The following is a 21202-nucleotide window of genomic DNA, read 5'->3' on the forward strand; positions in this document are numbered from 1 at the left end:
TTTTTCTGGATTTTTTTGTTGTTATTCTGTCTCTCACTGTTCAAATAAACCTACCATTAAAATTATAGACTGATCATTTCTTTGTCAGTGGGCAAGCGTACAAAATCAGCAGGGGATCAAATACTTTTTTACCTCACTGTACTGTATTTACTGTATGTACTGTGTGTATTTACTGTATGCACTGTATGTATATACTGTATTTACTGTATTTACTGTATGCACTGTATGTATATACTGTATTTACTGTATGTACCGTGTGTATTTACTGTATGTACTGTATGTATATACTGTATTTACTGTATGTACGGTGTGTATATACTGTATTTACTGTATGTACGGTGTGTATTTACTGTATGTGCTGTAGGTATGTACTGTATTTACTGTTTGTACTGTGTGTATGTACTGTGTGTATTTACCATATGTACTGTATGTATGTAATTTATGTACTGTATGTATTTACTGTATGTATGTACTGTGTGTGTTTACTATATGTACTGTGTGTATTTACTATATGTATTTGCTGTATGTAATGTATGTATGTACTGTATGTACTGTTTGTATTTACTGTATGTAATGTGTGTATGTACTGTGTGTATGTACTGTTAGTACTGTATGTATTTGCTGTTAGTACTGTTTGTACTGTATGTACTGTATGTATTTACTGTATATACTGTATGTATTTACTGTATGTACTGTGTGTATGTACTGCAGGTACTGTATGTATTTACTGTATGTATGTACTGTATGTACTGTGTGTATATACTGTATGTACTGTGTTTATGTACTGTAGGTACTGTATGTATTGACTGTATGTATGTATTGTGTGTATGTACTGTATGTACTGTATGTATGTACTGTATGTACTGTATGTATTTACTGTATGTATGTACTGTATGTACTGTGTGTACTGTATGTATTTACTGTATGTACTGTGTGTGTGTTCCAAGATTCAGACAGACGGTTATGAGCCCAGACACAGTCATATCAGATTACATATAGAGGTCAAAGCTATCATGCGTAGATACAATGTGTTTCCTACCATTTCATCATCCTCCCATAACCTACAGTGATCAGTGCTCCATTCTCCTTCAGCTGGCTGTGTGTGCTTCCCTGCCTGCTGCTTGGGTGATGACAAAGGGTTTATGCCTCTTCTTCTTCTGCCCCCTTATTCTATTTTCCTCTACCCTGTCTGCCTTGTCCCTTCCCCTTTCTCCCCCTCTCCCTCATGTTCTCCCTCCCTCTGTCCCTCCCCTCTCTCCCCCCTCCCCTCCCCTCTCTCCCCCCTCCCCTCTCTCTCTCTCTCCCAGCTCTGAGAGATAACCGTATCCAGCTCCACCGTTCTACAGGCACAGAGCTGTCCATCACCATCGGAAATGTGCAGCTGTCAGACGAAGGAGAATACACCTGCTCTATCTTCACAATGCCTGTCCGCACTGCCCGCGCCACCGTCACCGTGCTAGGTGTGTGCATGTGTTGTGTGTGTGTGTGTGTGTGTTGTATGTGTGTGTGTGTGTTGTATGTGTGTGTGTGTGTGTGTGTGTGTGTGTGTGTGTTGTATGTATGTGTGTGTGTGTGTGTGTGTGTGTGTGTGTGTGTGTGTGTGTGTGTGTGTGTGTGTGTGTGTGTGTGTGCTTCTGTATTAAGTATTACCATTCTGTATTATGCATTAACATATTCAATTCCAGATCTTCCGGCGGTATGTTTACTTGGTACAGTAGTGGAGGACTGTATGTAGATTTCTTTGTCTGAGTGTTGGTAGCATACAGTATCTATATGTGTATGCAATCTACATTGCATTAGTGTGTATGTCTGCAGGTATTGCAGAATATTGCATGTTGTCTGTTGTTTGTATAACCTTCTGAGTGCCTTTCCACTAGATGTTGGAACATTGCTGCAGGGACTTGCTTCAATTCAGCCACAAGAGCATTAGTGAGGTCGGGCACTGATGTTGGGCGATTAGGCCTGGCTCACAGTCGGTGTTCCCAATTCATGCCAAAGGTGTTCGATGGGGTTGAAGTCAGGGCTCTGTGCAGGCCAGTCAAGTTCTTCCACACCAATCTCAACAAACCGTTTTTGTATGGACCTCGCTTTGTGCACGGGGTCATTGTCATGCTGAAACAGGAAAGGGCCTTCCCCAAACTGTTTCCTCAAAGTTGGAAGCAAAGAATTGTCTAGAATGGCATTGTATGCTGTAGCGTTAAGATTTCCCTTCACTGGAAGTAAGGGCCATAGCCCGAACCATGAAAAACAGCCCCAGACCATTATTCCACATCCACCAAACTTTACAGTTGGCACTATGCATTGGGGCAGGTAGCGTTCTCCTGGCATCCACCAAATCCAGATTCATCCGTCGGACTGCCAGATGGTGAAGCATGATTTATCACTCCAGAGAACGCGTTTCCACTGCTCCAGAGTCCAATGGCAACAAGCTTTACACCACTCCAGCCGATGCTTGGTATTCCTCATGGTGATCTTAGGCTTGTGTGCGGCTGCTCGGCCATGGAAGCCCATTTCATGAAGCTCCCTACAAACAGTTATTGTGCTGACATTGATTCCAGAGGCAGTTTTTAGCTTGGTAGTGAGTGGTGCAACCGAGGACAGACAATTTTTACACGCTATGTGCTTCAGCACTCGGCTGTCCTGTTCTGTGAGCTTGTGGGACCTACCACTTTGCGGCTGAGCCGTTGTTGCTTCTAGACGTTTCCATTTCACAGCATTTACAGTTGACTGGGTCAGCTCTAGCAGGGCAGAAATTTGACGAACTGAGTTGTTGGAAAGGTGGCATCCTATGACGATGCCACGTTGAAAGTCCGTGAGCTCTTCAGTACGGGCCATTCTACTGTCAATGTTTGTCTATGGAGATTACATGGCTGTGTGCTCGATTTTATACACTAGCCGAATCCACCAATCTGAAGTGTTGTCCACATACTTTTGCATCTATAGTGTATATTCATGTTCTTGAATATTTATATTCTGTATATTTTTATTCTTCTTTTCACTCTGTCATTTAGGTCATTATTGTGGAGTCACTACAATGTTGTTGATCCATCCTCAGTTTTCTCCCATCACAGACATTGAACTCTGTAGCTGTTTTAAAGTCACCAATGGCCTCATGGTGACAACCCAGTTTCCTTCCTGTCCTGCAGCTCAGTTCAGAAGAACAACTGTATCTTTGATGTATCTGGGTGGTTTAATACATCATCCACAGCATACATATTATCTTGACCATGCTTAAAGATAATCAATGTTTGATTTGTAATTGTTACCCATTTACCAATCACTGCCTTTCTTTATGAGGCTTTTCGAAAAGCTCCCTGGTCTTTGTAGTTGAATCTGTGCTTGAAGTTCAATACTTGACTGAGGGATCTTACAGATGTTGTATGGGGGACAGAGGAAGGGTTAGTTATTCAAAAATCATGTCAACCTCTATTATTTCACACAGAGTGAGTCCAACACTTGACTTCTGAACTAACATAGGCTTGCCTAAAAAAAAGGGGTGAATACTTATGCAAAGACAGTAATTTATACATTTTTTAATTAATTTGTTTAATAAAAAAAAAAAAATTGTTCTTTTCACTTTGACATTATGGCGTATTTTGTGTAGATCAATGCCAAAGAAATACAATTAAATCTATCTCAATCCCACTTTGTAACGCAACAAAATATGAAAAAAGTTCAAGGGGGTTTAGACTATAGGTTCTGTATGTCCACTGGCTGTATTCCATTCTGTCTCTACTTTATGCTTGTAGTGTAATTCTGTACTGTATTCTGTCTGTATGTCTTCTGTATGTCTGTCTGTGTTTTAAAGGAGCAATCTGGAGTTGGTACATACATTTTTACAGTAGCCTCAAGAGCTTAGTTCAAATCTCTCTCTCTCTCTCTCTCTCTCTCTCTCTCTGTCTCCGTCAGGGGTCCCTGGTAAGCCCCAGATCTCTGGCTATGAAGACACCGTCCAGGAGGGGGGTAAGGTCACCCTCACCTGCACCAGCTCCGGGAGCAAGCCCCCCGCCAAACTACGCTGGTACAGGAACCAGGAGGAACTTACAGGTAAGGGTGGAGGGGGACAGGAGGGGAGAGATGGAGGGAGGGGGAGAGGAGGGAAGAGAGAGAGAGACTGGAGAGGGAGACAGGAGAGAGGGGGTAGACGGGGGAGAAAGAGAGGGCAAATGGAAGAGGGGGGTATATGGGAGAGAGAGAGTGGGGGTATATGGGAGAGAGAGACAGGGGGTAGACAGGAGAGAGAGGGGGAGGGTATACAGGGGAGAGAGAGAGAGGATAGATGGGACAGAGAGAGGTGGGGTAGATGGGAGAGAGAGAGGTGGGGTAGATGGGAGAGAGAGGGGTAGACAGGAGAGAGAGGGTAGATGGGAGAGAGAGAGGGGGTAGACAGGAGAGAGAGAGGTTAGATGGGAGAGAGGGTAGATGGGGGAGAGAGAGATGGGGTAGACAGGAGAGAGAGAGAGAGAGAGAGAGGGTAGATGGGAGAGAGAGAGAGGGGTAGATGGTAGAGAGAGAAAGAGAGAGAGAGAGAGGGTAGATGGGAGAGAGGGAGGGGTAGATGGGAGAGAGGGTAGATGAGAGAGAGAGAGAGAGAGAGAGAGAGAGAAGGGATAAATGGGATGGGGGGGTTAGACATATAGGGAATAGGGTGCCATTTGGGATGCACACAGCATGTACTATTAGGATATATTGAGTGACATTGGTTCCAGATAAACCATGAAAAGACAGAGGAAGAGCTGCAGATAGTGAAAGTGGAAACCATCCCCCTGGTGTTGGAGTCTTTATGAGAGGAGAGCACCCCCCTGGTGTTGGAGTCTTTATGAGAGGAGAGCACCCCCCTGGTGTTGGAGTCTTTATGAGAGGAGAGCATCCCCCTGGTGTTGGAGTCTTTATGAGAGGAGAGCATCCCCCTGGTGTTGGAGTCTTTATGAGAGGAGAGCACCCCCCTGGTGTTGGAGACTTTATGAGAGGAGAGCACCCCCTGGTGTTGGAGTCTTTATGAGAGGAGAGCATCCCCCTGGTGTTGGAGTCTTTATGAGAGGAGAGCACCCCCTGGTGTTGGAGTCTTTATGAGAGGAGAGCACCCCCCTGGTGTTGGAGTCTTTATGAGAGGAGAGCATCCCCCTGGTGTTGGAGTCTTTATGAGAGGAGAGCATCCCCCTGGTGTTGGAGTCTTTATGAGAGGAGAGCACCCCCCTGGTGTTGGAGTCTTTATGAGAGGAGAGCATCCCCCTGGTGTTGGAGTCTTTATGAGAGGAGAGCATCCCCCTGGTGTTGGAGTCTTTATGAGAGGAGAGCATCCCCCTGGTGTTGGAGTCTTTATGAGAGGAGAGCATCCCCCTGGTGTTGGAGTCTTTATGAGAGGAGAGCATCCCCCTGGTGTTGGAGTCTTTATGAGAGGAGAGCACCCCCCTGGTGTTGGAGTCTTTATGAGAGGAGAGCATCCCCCTGGTGTTGGAGACTTTATGAGAGGAGAGCATCCCCCTGGTGTTGGAGTCTTTATGAGAGGAGAGCATCCCCCTGGTGTTGGAGACTTTATGAGAGGAGAGCATCCCCCTGGTGTTGGAGTCTTTATGAGAGGAGAGCATCCCCCTGGTGTTGGAGTCTTTATGAGAGGAGAGCATCCCCCTGGTGTTGGAGTCTTTATGAGAGGAGAGCATCCCCCTGGTGTTGGAGTCTTTATGAGAGGAGAGCATCCCCCTGGTGTTGGAGACTTTATGAGAGGAGAGCATCCCCCTGGTGTTGGAGTCTTTATGAGAGGAGAGCACCCCCCTGGTGTTGGAGTCTTTATGAGAGGAGAGCATCCCCCTGGTGTTGGAGTCTTTATGAGAGGAGAGCACCCCCCTGGTGTTGGAGTCTTTATGAGAGGAGAGCATCCCCCTGGTGTTGGAGTCTTTATGAGAGGAGAGCACCCCCCTGGTGTTGGAGACTTTATGAGAGGAGAGCACCCCCTGGTGTTGGAGTCTTTATGAGAGGAGAGCATCCCCCTGGTGTTGGAGTCTTTATGAGAGGAGAGCACCCCCTGGTGTTGGAGTCTTTATGAGAGGAGAGCACCCCCCTGGTGTTGGAGTCTTTATGAGAGGAGAGCATCCCCCTGGTGTTGGAGTCTTTATGAGAGGAGAGCATCCCCCTGGTGTTGGAGTCTTTATGAGAGGAGAGCACCCCCCTGGTGTTGGAGTCTTTATGAGAGGAGAGCATCCCCCTGGTGTTGGAGTCTTTATGAGAGGAGAGCACCCCCCTGGTGTTGGAGTCTTTATGAGAGGAGAGCATCCCCCTGGTGTTGGAGTCTTTATGAGAGGAGAGCACCCCCCTGGTGTTGGAGTCTTTATGAGAGGAGAGCACCCCCCTGGTGTTGGAGTCTTTATGAGAGGAGAGCACCCCCCTGGTGTTGGAGTCTTTATGAGAGGAGAGCATCCCCCTGGTGTTGGAGTCTTTATGAGAGGAGAGCATCCCCCTGGTGTTGGAGACTTTATGAGAGGAGAGCATCCCCCTGGTGTTGGAGTCTTTATGAGAGGAGAGCATCCCCCTGGTGTTGGAGTCTTTATGAGAGGAGAGCATCCCCCTGGTGTTGGAGTCTTTATGAGAGGAGAGCATCCCCCTGGTGTTGGAGTCTTTATGAGAGGAGAGCATCCCCCTGGTGTTGGAGTCTTTATGAGAGGAGAGCACCCCCTGGTGTTGGAGACTTTATGAGAGGAGAGCATCCCCCTGGTGTTGGAGTCTTTATGAGAGGAGAGCATCCCCCTGGTGTTGGAGTCTTTATGAGAGGAGAGCATCCCCCTGGTGTTGGAGTCTTTATGAGAGGAGAGCACCCCCCTGGTGTTGGAGTCTTTATGAGAGGAGAGCATCCCCCTGGTGTTGGAGTCTTTATGAGAGGAGAGCATCCCCCTGGTGTTGGAGACTTTATGAGAGGAGAGCATCCCCCTGGTGTTGGAGTCTTTATGAGAGGAGAGCACCCCCCTGGTGTTGGAGTCTTTATGAGAGGAGAGCATCCCCCTGGTGTTGGAGTCTTTATGAGAGGAGAGCACCCCCCTGGTGTTGGAGTCTTTATGAGAGGAGAGCATCCCCCTGGTGTTGGAGACTTTATGAGCTCAACTCTGTGTGACAGTTAATGTGTGTGCTGCTGTGCAGTCTTATGGCTGAAGAAAGGGACCGAGGAGAGGCTGAGGAGAGGAGCATCATGGGTCAATGTGTTATTATGACACCCTCTCATACAATGTTTGTGTCCCAAATAGCACCCTATTACCTATGTAGGGCACTACCTTTGGCCAGGTCCTATAAGGCCATTTGGGCCACAGGAATTGAGCGCTGTGCTGTAAGAAGCTAACTGAGAGAAACGAGCGCATAGATCGCCACTCACTACTGCTCCTTTGACGGGCTTACAGAGATTAAAGAGGCTCAGAGGGGAGGGAGAGGGGGAGAGAGAAGAGGGGAGGGAGAGAGAGAGAGAGAGAAAGAGAAGAGAGAGCTAGAGAGAAGAGGGAAGGAGAGAGGGGAGGAAGAGGGAGGGAGGGAGGGAAAGGGGAAGAGAGGAGGGAGAGAGGGGGATGGAGAGAGAGGGGGAGAAAGAAAAGGGAGGGGCCGTATTAGGAGAGAAACAGGAGAGGTAGGGGCCGTATTAGGAGAGAGACAGGAGAGGTAGGGGCCGTATTAGGAGAGAGACAGGAGAGAGAGGGGCCGTATTAGGAGAGAGACAGGAGAGAGACAGGAGAGGGAGGGGCCGTATTAGGAGAGAGACAGGAGAGGGAGGGGCCGTATTAGGAGAGAGACAGGAGAGGGAGGGGCCGTATTAGGAGAGAGACAGGAGAGAGACAGGAGAGGGAGGGGCCGTATTAGGAGAGAGACAGGAGAGGGAGGGGCCGTATTAGGAGAGAGACAGGAGAGAGAGGGGCCGTATTAGGAGAGAGACAGGAGAGGGAGGGGCCGTATTAGGAGAGAGACAGGAGAGAGACAGGAGAGGGAGGGGCCGTATTAGGAGAGAGACAGGAGAGAGACAGGAGAGGGAGGGGCCGTATTAGAAGAGAGACAGGAGAGAGACAGGAGAGGGAGGGGCCGTATTAGGAGAGAGACAGGAGAGAGACAGGAGAGGGAGGGGCCGTATTAGGAGAGAGACAGGAGAGAGACAGGAGAGGGAGGGGCCGTATTAGGAGAGAGACAGGAGAGGGAGGGGCCGTATTAGGAGAGAGACAGGAGAGAGACAGGAGAGGGAGGGGCCGTATTAGGAGAGAGACAGGAGAGAGACAGGAGAGGGAGGGGCCGTATTAGGAGAGAGACAGGAGAGGGAGGGGCCGTATTAGGAGAGAGACAGGAGAGAGACAGGAGAGGGAGGGGCCGTATTAGGAGAGAGACAGGAGAGAGACAGGAGAGAGAGGGGCCGTATTAGGAGAGAGACAGGAGAGGGAGGGGCCGTATTAGGAGAGAGACAGGAGAGAGAGGGGCCGTATTAGGAGAGAGACAGGAGAGGGAGGGGCCGTATTAGGAGAGAGACAGGAGAGAGACAGGAGAGGGAGGGGCCGTATTAGGAGAGAGACAGGAGAGGGAGGGGCCGTATTAGGAGAGAGACAGGAGAGAGAGGGGCCGTATTAGGAGAGAGACAGGAGAGGGAGGGGCCGTATTAGGAGAGAGACAGGAGAGAGACAGGAGAGGGAGGGGCCGTATTAGGAGAGAGACAGGAGAGAGACAGGAGAGGGAGGGGCCGTATTAGAAGAGAGACAGGAGAGAGACAGGAGAGGGAGGGGCCGTATTAGGAGAGAGACAGGAGAGAGACAGGAGAGGGAGGGGCCGTATTAGGAGAGAGACAGGGGAGGGAGGGGCCGTATTAGGAGAGAGACAGGAGAGAGACAGGAGAGGGAGGGGCCGTATTAGGAGAGAGACAGGAGAGAGACAGGAGAGAGAGGGGCCGTATTAGGAGAGAGACAGGAGAGGGAGGGGCCGTATTAGGAGAGAGACAGGAGAGAGAGGGGCCGTATTAGGAGAGAGACAGGAGAGGGAGGGGCCGTATTAGGAGAGAGACAGGAGAGAGACAGGAGAGGGAGGGGCCGTATTAGGAGAGAGACAGGAGAGAGACAGGAGAGGGAGGGGCCGTATTAGAAGAGAGACAGGAGAGAGACAGGAGAGGGAGGGGCCGTATTAGGAGAGAGACAGGAGAGAGACAGGAGAGGGAGGGGCCGTATTAGGAGAGAGACAGGAGAGAGACAGGAGAGGGAGGGGCCGTATTAGGAGAGAGACAGGAGAGGGAGGGGCCGTATTAGGAGAGAGACAGGAGAGAGAGGGGCCGTATTAGGAGAGAGACAGGAGAGGGAGGGGCCGTATTAGGAGAGAGACAGGAGAGAGACAGGAGAGGGAGGGGCCGTATTAGGAGAGAGACAGGAGAGAGACAGGAGAGGGAGGGGCCGTATTAGAAGAGAGACAGGAGAGAGACAGGAGAGGGAGGGGCCGTATTAGGAGAGAGACAGGAGAGAGACAGGAGAGGGAGGGGCCGTATTAGGAGAGAGACAGGAGAGAGACAGGAGAGGGAGGGGCCGTATTAGGAGAGAGACAGGAGAGGGAGGGGCCGTATTAGGAGAGAGACAGGAGAGAGACAGGAGAGGGAGGGGCCGTATTAGGAGAGAGACAGGAGAGAGACAGGAGAGGGAGGGGCCGTATTAGGAGAGAGACAGGAGAGGGAGGGGCCGTATTAGGAGAGAGACAGGAGAGAGACAGGAGAGGGAGGGGCCGTATTAGGAGAGAGACAGGAGAGAGAGGGGCCGTATTAGGAGAGAGACAGGAGAGGGAGGGGCCGTATTAGGAGAGAGACAGGAGAGAGAGGGGCCGTATTAGGAGAGAGACAGGAGAGGGAGGGGCCGTATTAGGAGAGAGACAGGAGAGAGACAGGAGAGGGAGGGGCCGTATTAGGAGAGAGACAGGAGAGAGACAGGAGAGGGAGGGGCCGTATTAGAAGAGAGACAGGAGAGAGACAGGAGAGGGAGGGGCCGTATTAGGAGAGAGACAGGAGAGGGAGGGGCCGTATTAGGAGAGAGACAGGAGAGGGAGGGGCCGTATTAGGAGAGAGACAGGAGAGGGAGGGGCCGTATTAGGAGAGAGACAGGAGAGAGACAGGAGAGGGAGGGGCCGTATTAGGAGAGAGACAGGAGAGGGAGGGGCCGTATTAGGAGAGAGACAGGAGAGAGAGGGGCCGTATTAGGAGAGAGACAGGAGAGGGAGGGGCCGTATTAGGAGAGAGACAGGAGAGAGACAGGAGAGGGAGGGGCCGTATTAGGAGAGAGACAGGAGAGAGACAGGAGAGGGAGGGGCCGTATTAGAAGAGAGACAGGAGAGAGACAGGAGAGGGAGGGGCCGTATTAGGAGAGAGACAGGAGAGAGACAGGAGAGGGAGGGGCCGTATTAGGAGAGAGACAGGAGAGAGAGGGGCCGTATTAGGAGAGAGACAGGAGAGGGAGGGGCCGTATTAGGAGAGAGACAGGAGAGAGAGGGGCCGTATTAGGAGAGAGACAGGAGAGGGAGGGGCCGCATTAGGAGAGAGACAGGAGAGAGACAGGAGAGGGAGGGGCCGTATTAGGAGAGAGACAGGAGAGAGACAGGAGAGGGAGGGGCCGTATTAGGAGAGAGACAGGAGAGGGAGGGGCCGTATTAGGAGAGAGACAGGAGAGGGAGTGGCCGTATTAGGAGAGAGACAGGAGAGGGAGGGGTCGTATTAGGAGAGAGACAGGAGAGGGAGGGGTCGTATTAGGAGAGAGACAGGAGAGGGAGGGGTCGTATTAGGAGAGAGACAGGAGAGAGACAGGAGAGGGAGGGGTCGTTTTAGGAGAGAGACAGGAGAGAGACAGGAGAGGAAATATGAAGGGAACGAGATAAAGACAAAACGTCTGGGTACATGTAGTGCACTACTTTTGACCAGCACATTAGACCAGTTCATTTCCAGAAGCAGTTCAATCCATAGGGCTCTGGTCCGAAGTAGTGAACTACATAGGCATTAGGGTGACATTTGGAACGAAGGGAGAGAGACAATACAGGCTATGAGGGAAGGGTCAGTGAAGGAAAAGTAGGAAGGATAAAGCAAAAAAGAAGGATGATGGTTGGGAGATTCAGGGAAGAGGACTGAAGCTGAAGAGGGTTTAATTGAATGAATAGAGGGGCTAAGAGATGTGAAGAGGCTTTAAATATGAATGCTCTTGTTCTCTATGTAAGGGTAAGGGCTATTGATCAGCTGAATGGATTAATATGTCTGGATTCAATTGGATGTAGATGCATCCCAAATGGATCCCTATTCCCTGTTTAGTGCACAACTTTTGACCAAAGCCCAATGGACTCTAGTCAAAAGTAGTGCACTATATAGAAAATAGGGTGTAATTTGGAACGCTGACATAATCAACATTTATGGTATCATTATGGTGGATCCCCAGATTTGAACTGTAGCCAGCCCCTGAGTGTGTGTGTGTGTGTGTTTGTGTGTGTGTGTGTGTTTGCGTGTGTGTGTGTGTTTGTGTGTGTGTGTGCGTGTGTGTGTGTATGCGTGTGTGTGTGTGTGTGTGTGTGTGGTGTGTGTGTGTGTGTGTGTGTGTGTGTGTGTGTGTGTGTGTGTGTGTGTGTGTGTGTGTGTGTGTGTGTGTGTGTGTGTGTGTGTGTGTGTGTGTGTGCGTGCGTGTGTGTGTGTGCGCACTGGTGCGTGGGAGCATGAATGAGAAAAAGAGAAAGAGACAGAGAGAAGGAGAAAGAGAAATATCATCCATGTCATATTACTGAAATATTACTCAGTCAGTCAGTGGTATTTCTGTATCTTGAATATAAACTAATGTGACAAGCAGCTTTTCAGACAGTGATGGTATTATATCATACAGTGGTAGTATTATATCATACAGTGGTAGTATTATATTATACATTCGTAGTATTATATCATACAGTGGTAATATTCATATACTGGTAGTATTGTATCATACAGTAGTATTATATCATCAGTGCTAGTATTATATCATACATGAGTATTTTATCATACAGTAATATTATATTATACAGTTCTAGTATTATATCATAGAGTACTATTATATCATACTGTAGTATTATATCATAATTGTAGTATTATATCATACAGTGATGGTATTATACCATACAATAGTAGTATTATTTCATACAGTGGTATTATTATACCATATTGGTATTATATCATACAGTAATATAATATCATACAGTGGTAATGTTATACCATACAGTGGGAGTATTATATCATACATTAGTATTAAATCATACAGTGGTTGTATTATATCATACAGCGGTAGTATTATATCATGCCATATTATACCTTACATTAGTAGATATTATATCATAAAGTAGTGTCGTATCGTCCATTGGTAGTATTATATCGTATAGTACTGTTATATCATTCAATGGTAGTATTATATCATACAGTGGTAGTTATATACAATACAGTGGTAATATGTCATACAGTAGTATAATATCATTCAGTGGTAGTATTATATCAAACAGTAGTAGTATTATATCATTCAGTGGTAGAATTACATCATGCAGTAGTAGTATTCTATCATACAGAAGTAGTACTATATCATAGTGGTAGTATTATATCATACAGTGGTAGTATAATATCATACATTGATATTATATCATAAATTGGCAGTTATATATAATACAGTAGTATTATATCATACAGTTGTAGTGTTGTATCATTCAGTGGTAGTATTACATCATACATTGATAGTATTATATCATGCAGAGGAAGTATTATATCATTCAGTGGTAGTATTACATCATACAGTAGTAGTATTCCATCATGCAGAAGTTGTACAATATCATACAGAGGTAGTACTATATCATTCAGTGGTAGTATTATATCATACAGTGGTATTATATCATAATGGTAGTATTATTTCATACAGTGGTATTATTATATCATAGTGGTATTATATCATACAGTCATATAATATCATACAGTGGTATTGTTATGTCATACGGTTGTAGTATTATATCATACATTAGTACTATATCATACAATGGTAGTATTATATCATACAGCGGTATTACATCATACCAATGTATTATACAATACAGTAGTATAATTGTATCATAAAGTAGTATTATATCTACCATTGGTAATATTATATTATAGAGAACTGTTATATCATACAGTAGTATTATATCATACAGTGGTAGTATTATACATCATACAGTAAGTAGTATTATTTCAAACAGTTGTACTATTATATCATTCAGCGGTAGTATTATATCATTCAGTACTTGTATTATATCATACAGTGGTAATATTATATCATATAGTGGTAATATTATATCATATAGTGGTAGTATTATATCATTCAGTAGTTGTATTATATCATACAGTGGTAATATTATATCACATAGTGGTAATATTATATCATATAGTGGTAGTATTATATCATTCAGTAGTAGCATTATATCATGCAGTGATAGTATTTTATAATAATTTTATACAATGACAGTTAAAAAGAGTACCCATGGTGACAATTTGTGTATGTGTGTGTGCGTCTCTGTGTATGTGTGTGTCTGCGTGTGCACGTCCAGGTCGTCCTGACGTGGTGGAGACTAATCCAGACGAGGCCACCTACACAGTGATCAGTGAGTTGACTCTGACGGTGGGCCGTAGCGACGACAACACCCTGATCGGCTGTGCTGTTGACCACCCTTCTCTGTCCTCGGGTGAGAAGTGGACCGAACAGCCCATCAGAGTCCTGTGTAAGTGCTGCCCCCACTGGCCAAGCCCTGCCACTGCAACCTCATGTATATCATGATCATACTGTACGGTAGCCCAGGCTATGGCCCTTTCACTCATTTCATGGATACCTTGCGTCCTTTCATCACATCCTCTCATCGCCTCCTTTTGAAAATGACGGAGGGAAGCGAGGTGAGGAGAGGAAACGTGGGACCAGTATCCAAGGAGATGTGCTTCTAAGAAATTTGACTCTCCGTATGCAGTTATGCTTCTGCCTCTCAGTACTGCTGCTACTGCTGGTCATGTGTATACTGCCACCTGCAGGAGACTCGTTTGTTTACCACGCTGTCAGTGCTACAGCTAGGTCAATCAATCACATTCATTATAGAAATAACTTTTTACATCTGCAGTCGATACGCAGCCTAAAACCCCAGAGAGTAAGCAATGCTGAGTTAGGATATTATGTTAGTTTGCTCATACCTGTGTGTAGCAGTGCGTGTGTAGCAGTGCGTGTGTAGCAGTGTGTGTGTAGCAGTGTGTGTATCTTCTCCAGTGTATGTAATGTTACTGTATGTTGTGTCTTTTCTCTAGTCACCCCAGACGTCACTATCCAGCCTCAGAATGATCTGCCCAGAGAGGGAGAGAAGTTCATTATACAATGCATAGGCAATGGAAACCCGAAGTAAGAAACACACGCACACACACACACACACACACACACACACACACACACACACACACACACACACACACACACACACACACACACACACTCATGAACAACACTACTAGATCTGCTCCTCTCTCCCCCTCTCTCTCCCCTTTCTCCCACTCTGTCTCCTCTCCTCTCACCGTCTGTCTTCCCTCTCTCCCCCTCTGTCTCCCCCCGTCTCCCCCCGTCTCCCCTCTCTCCCCTGTCTCACACTCTGTCTCCCCTCTCTCCCCCTCTGTCTCCCCTGTCTGCCCTCTGTCTCCCCTCTCTCCCCTGTCTCACACTCTGTCTCCCCTCTCTCCCCCTCTGTCTCCCCTCTCTCCCCCTCTGTCTCCCCTCTCTCCCCCTCTGTCTCCCCTGTCTGCCCTCTGTCTCCCCTCTCTCCCCTGTCTCACACTCTGTCTCCCCTCTCTCCCCCTCTGTCTCCCCCCGTCTCCCCCCGTCTCCCCTCTCTCCCCTGTCTCACACTCTGTCTCCCCTCTCTCCCCCTCTGTCTCCCCTGTCTGCCCTCTGTCTCCCCTCTCTCACCTGTCTCACACTCTGTCTCCCCTTTCTCCTACTCTGTCTCCTGTCTCTTCCCCTCTGTCTCCCCCTCTCCCCCTCTGTCTCATCCTCTGTCTCCCCCCTCTCCTACTCTGTCTCCCCTTTCTCCCAATCTGTCTCCCCCTTCTCACCCTCTGTCTCCCCCTTCTCCCACTCTGTCTCCCCCCTCTCCCACTCTGTCTCCCCCTTCTCACCCTCTGTCTCCCCCCTCTCCCACTCTGTCTCCCCCTTCTCACCCTCGGTCTCTCCCTTCTCACCGTCAGTTTCCCCCTTCTCACCCTCTGTCTCCTCTCCTCTCGTCCTCCTGCCTCCCCCTCTCCCACTCTGTCTCTCCCTTCTCCCACTCTGTCTCCCCCTTCTCACCCTATGCTTCCCCATTCTCACCCTCTGTCTCCCCATTCTCACCCTCAGTCTCCCCCTTCTCACCCTCTGTATCCCTCCTCTCCCACTCTGTCTCCCCTTCTCACCCTCTGTCTCACCCTCGGTCTCCCCCCTCTCCCACTCTGACTCCCCCTTCTCACCCTCAGTCTCCCCCTTCTCACCCTCTGTCTCCCCCTTCACACCCTCTATCTCCCTCCCCTCCCCTCCCACTCTCTCACCCTTCTCACCCTCTGTCTCACCTTCGGTCTCCCCCCTCTCCCACTCTGTCTCCCCCTCCTCACCCTCTGTCTCCCTCTTCTCACCCTCTGTCTCACTGACTATATTACCCCATCACTGACTATCTCTCTCACCCTGTCACTGACTATCTCTCTCACCATGTCACTGACTATCTCTCTCACCCTGTCACTGACTATCTCTCTCACCATGTCACTGACTATCTCTCTCACCATGTCACTGACTATCTCTCTCACCATGTCACTGACTATCTCTCTCACCATGTCACTGACTATCTCTCTCACCATGTCACTGACTATCTCTCTCACCATGTCACTGACTATCTCTCTCACCATGTCACTGACTATCTCTCTCACCATGTCACTGACTATCTCTCTCACCATGTCACTGACTATCTCTCTCACCATGTCACTGACTATCTCTCTCACCCTGTCACTGACTATCTCTATCACCATGTTACTGACTATCTCTCTCACCATGTCACTCACTCCAATCTAACTCAGACTAACTCAGACTCTTGTCTGTCAAGGCTAAACTTTCCCTTGTTCTTCTTGTCCTCTCCAATAATTATAATAATTCATAATTATAATAATAATAATAATGCTTTGAACCTTTTCCTTCTCCCTCCTCATCCTCTTCTCGTCCCTCCTCATCCTCTTCTCCTCCCTCCTCATCCTCTTCTCATCCCTCCTCATCCTCTTCTCCTCCCTCCTCATCCTCTTCTCATCCCTCCTCATCCTCTTCTCATCCCTCCTCATCCTCTTATCCTCCTCCTCATCTCCTCTTCCTCCTCCTCTTCTCCTCATCCTCATCCTCTTCTCCCTCCCTCCTCATCCTCTTCTCCTCCTCCTCATCATATTCTCCTCCCTCCTCATCCCCTTCTCCACCCTCCTCATCCTCTTCTCCTCCCTCCTCATCCTCTTCTCCTCCCTCCTCATTCTCTTCTCCTCCCTCCTCATCCTCTTCTCCACCCTCCTCATCCTCTTCTCCACCCTCCTCATCCTCTTCTCAACCCTCCTCATCCTCTTCTCCTCCCTCCTCATCCCCTTCTCCACCCTCCTCATCCTCTTCTCCACCCTCCTCATCCTCTTCTCCTCCCTCCTCATCCCCTTCTCCACCCCCCTCATCCTCTTCTCCACCCTCCTCATCCTCTTCTCCACCCTCCTCATCCACTTCTCCACCCTCCTCATCCTCTTCTCTACCATAAAGAGAACGGGAGGGAGAGAAAAAGAGAGAGAGAGGAAGAGAAGTGTTATGATTGAGAGAGAGAGAGAGAGAGAGCAAAAGAGAGAGAGAAAGAGAGAGAGAGAGAGAGAGAGAGCGAAAGAGAGAAAGAGAGAGAGAGAGAGAAAGAGAGAGAAAGAAAGAGAGAGAATATGCACAGCTCCTTGGGCTGAATGACTAGTGACCCATCAGATACAGGCTGGGTCTCAGCTGTCAGTCAAACACTGCCACCATGGCAACATCTCTGCTGTTCAGAATCTGACCTGTTCAGAATCTTTCACGTTTAACTGCATAATACAATTAGGCTTCAGGGCTTGTTTCTGGTGCGCACCGTCATGTCTCAGCAAGTTCTGAGAATGTCTTGACGAGATGAACAAGAGCTGTTTCAAGAGGCTCTAATCAAATAGAATGGAATGTGCACCCTGTACTGGAGGACTGTCGCATTCCATTCCTTTCCACTACATTCTATTCCATTCCATAACATTCCATTCCTTTCCACTACATTCTATTCCATTCCATAACATTCCATTCTATTCCACAACATTCCATTCCACTACATAACATTCCATTCCATTCTATTCCATAACAATCCATTTCATTCCACTGCATAGGCCTCACTCCCCCCTATCTGAGATATCTACTGCAGCCCTCATCCTCCACATACAACATCAGTTTTACCAGTCACATTCTGTTAAAGGTCCCCAAAGCACACACATCCCTGGGCCGCTCCTCTTTTCAGTTCACTGCAGCTAGCGACTGGAACGAGCTGCAACAAACACTCAAACAGGACCGATTTATCTCCATCGCTTCATTCAAAGACTCAATCATGAACACTCTTATTGACAATTGTGGCTGCTTCGAGTGATGTATTGTTGTCTCTACCTTCTTGCACTTTCTACTGTTGTCTGTGTCCAATAATGTTTGTACCACGTTTTGTGTCATGTTGTGTTGCTACCGTGTTGTTGTTATGTTGTGTTGCTACCATGCTGTGTTTTCATGTGTTGCTGCCTTGCTATGTTGTTGTCTTAGGTCTCTCTTTATGTAGTGTTGTGTTGTCTCTCTTGTTGTGATGTGTGTTTTGTCCTATTTTTATTTATTTTCTTTATTTTTATCCCGCCGGAGGCCTTTTGCCTTTTGGTAGGCCGTCATTGTAAATGCAAATGTGTTCTTAACTGGCTTCCTAGTTAAATAAAGGTTAAATATATATATATTTTTTAATATTCTATTCCATAACATTCCATCCCACTACATTCTATTCCATTCCACAACATTCCGGTCCATTCCGTTCCTATCTATTTGATCAGCAGACCCTGGAGTGCTGGCAATTGTATACCACTTCCGTATTAGTAGTCAGTTATACACCTCAGTCCATTCTGTAACACAGTTATACACCTCAGTCCATCCTGTAACACAGTTATACACCTCAGTCCATTCTGTAACACAGTTATACACCTCAGTCCATTCTGTAACACAGTTATACACCTCAGTCCATCCTGTAACACAGTTATACACCTCAGTCCATCCTGTAACACAGTTATACACCGCAGTCCATTCTGTAACACAGTTATACACCTCAGTCCATTCTGTAACACAGTTATACACCTCAGTCCATCCTGTAACACAGTTATACACCTCAGTCCATTCTGTAACACAGTTATACACCTCAGTCCATTATGTAACACAGTTATACACCTCAGTCCATTCTGTAACACAGTTATACACCTCAGTCCATTCTGTAACACAGTTATATACCTCAGTCCATCCTGTAACACAGTTATACACCTCAGTCCATACTGTAACACAGTTATACACCTCAGTCCATCCTGTAACACAGTTATACACCTCAGTCCATTCTGTAACACAGTTATACACCTCAGTCCATTATGTAACACAGTTATACACCTCAGTCCATTCTGTAACACAGTTATACACCTCAGTCCATCCTGTAACACAGTTATACACCTCAGTCCATTATGTAACACAGTTATACACCTCAGTCCATTCTGTAACACAGTTATACACCATAGTCCATTATGTAACACAGTTATGCCCAGATGATAGCATTACATGCTGTAGCCATAGAACTTTATTGCACAGTTGGAACTCAATCAATCCATATACGAGCATGAACCATTCCCTCTATGTAATGTACAAGGACAGACATGATAACATATACACTACCGTTCAAAAGTTTGGAGTAACTTAGAAATGTCCTTGTTTTTGAAAGAAAAGCACATTTTTTGTTCATTAAAATAACATCAAATTGATCAGAAATACAGTGTAGACATTGTTAATGTTGTATATAACTATTGTAGCTGGAAACTGCTGATTTTTAATGGAATATCTACATAGGCGTACAGAGGCTCATTATCAGCAACCATCACTCCTGTGTTCCAATGGCACGCTGTGTTAGCTTATCCAAGTTTATGATTTTAAAAGGCTAATTGATCATTAGAAAACCCTTTTGCAATTATGTTAGCACAGCTGAAAACTGTTGTGCTGATTAAAGAAGCAATAAAACTGGCCTTTAGACTAGTTGAGTATCTGGAGCATCAGCATTTGTGGGTTCGATTGCAGGCTCAAAATGGCCAGAAACAAAGAACTTTCTTCTGAAACTCGTCAGTCTATTCTTGTTCTGAGAAATTAAGGCTATTCCATGCGAGAAAATGTGAAGAAACTGAAGATCTCGTATAACGCTGTGTACTACTCCCTTCACAGAACGGCGCAAACTGGCTCTAACCAGAATAGAAAGAGGAGTGGGAGGCCCCGGTGCACAACTGAGCAAGAAGACAAGTACATTATAGTGTCTAGTTTGAGAAACAGACGCCTCACAAGTCCTCAACTGGCAGCTTCATTAAATAGTACCCACAAAACACCAGTCTGAACGTCAACAGTGAAGAGGCGACTCTGGGATGCTGGCCTTCTAAGCAGAGTTGCAAAGAAAAAGCCATATCTCAGACTGGCCAATAAAAATAAAGGATTAAGATGGGCAAAAGAACACAGACACTGGACAGAAGGAAGGCTATCACTCCATTTTGCAATGCCATACCCTGTGGACAGCGCTTAATTGGAGCCAATTTCCTCCTACAACAGGACAATGACCCAAAGCACAGCTCCAAACTATGCAATAACTATTTAGGGAAGAAGCAGTCAGCTGGTATTCTGTCTATAATGGAGTTGCCAGCACAGTCACCGGATCTCAACCCTATTGAGCTGTTGTGGGAGCAGCTTGACCATGTGGTACATAAGAAGTGCCCATCAAGACAATCCAACTTGTGGGAGGTGCTTCAGGAAGCATGGGGTGGAATCTCTTCAGATTACCTCAACCAGTTGACAACTAGAATGCCAAAGGTCCGCAAGACTGTAATTGCTGCAAATGGAGGATTCTTTGACAAAAGGAAAGTTTGAAGGACACAAATATTATTTCATTAAAAATCATGATTTATAACCTTGTAAATGTATTGAATATATTTCCTATTCATTTTGCAACGTATTTCATGTATGTTTTCATGGAAAACAAGGACATTTCTAAGTGACGCCAAACTTTTGAACGGTAGTGTACATACAGTACATACATACAGTAAATACAGTAAATATATACAGTAAATACAGTAAATACATACAGTAAATACATACAGTAGATACATACAGTAAATACATACAGTAAATACACACAGTAAATACATACAGTAAAAACATACAGTAAATACATACAGTAAATATATACAGTAAATATATACAGCAAATACAGTAAATACATACAGTAAATACAGTAAATACATACAGTAAATACATACAGTAATTACAGAAAGATGAACTCATATAATATTCATATGTCCCTAAAATGTATTAATCACATTAAGAAATCCAGTTATACAGCTATATGCTTCATATTACAGTAACATAATTAATTCCTGTACCATACTACTTCTTCTAGTTCTGCAGCATGTACTGCATGTTACACACTTTCTATTTTAAAATCAAATATCTTTTCTCTTCATCATCTTGTTCTTTTTCTATTTTTGTGTATCTGTGTGTGTCTCTCTCTCAGGCCCACCTCGTACGTGTGGCAGAAGAAGGATGGAGAACTCCCTCTGCTGGCCAAGGTGGACGGTAGTTTCCTGCTCTTTGAGATGCTCAACAAATCAGACAACGGGGTGTACCTCTGTCAGGCTGACAACGGAATCGGGAAGATGCAGGGAGAGTACACGCTGCTGGTGCAAGGTACTGACAAGAGAGAGAGGGAGAGGGAGAGAGAGAGAGAGCGAGAGAGGTGGTTGAGAAGCAGCTTGTCCAGGGCAGGATCAGGATGTATATATTTCTTCTGTCTGCTTCATCATTGTTTATTTCTGGTGTTGTGTGTTTTTTTTACTACAACTTTGACTTTCACCTTTCTTTTCTGATTTTCTTCACGT

At 46.5% G+C, this 21202-nt stretch overlaps 1 protein-coding gene across 3 annotated transcripts in view; it reads left to right on the forward strand.

Moving 5' to 3' along the window:
* cadm3 (cell adhesion molecule 3) overlaps nucleotides 1-21202 on the forward strand; it is a 136096-nt gene that overhangs the window by 91546 nt on the left and 23348 nt on the right. For all 3 annotated transcript variants that reach the window (XM_014141079.3, XM_014141081.3, XM_014141083.3), the window contains exons 4-8: nucleotides 1308-1460; nucleotides 3910-4047; nucleotides 13546-13716; nucleotides 14285-14375; nucleotides 20839-21011. In XM_014141079.3, coding sequence (XP_013996554.3) covers nucleotides 1308-1460; nucleotides 3910-4047; nucleotides 13546-13716; nucleotides 14285-14375; nucleotides 20839-21011 — 726 coding nt within the window. The remainder of the gene's footprint in view (nucleotides 1-1307; nucleotides 1461-3909; nucleotides 4048-13545; nucleotides 13717-14284; nucleotides 14376-20838; nucleotides 21012-21202) is intronic.

Source organism: Salmo salar, chromosome 14 (genome assembly GCF_965601325.2).
Source record: "Salmo salar chromosome 14, fSalSal1, whole genome shotgun sequence".
Classification (NCBI taxonomy): Eukaryota; Metazoa; Chordata; class Actinopteri; order Salmoniformes; family Salmonidae; genus Salmo; species Salmo salar.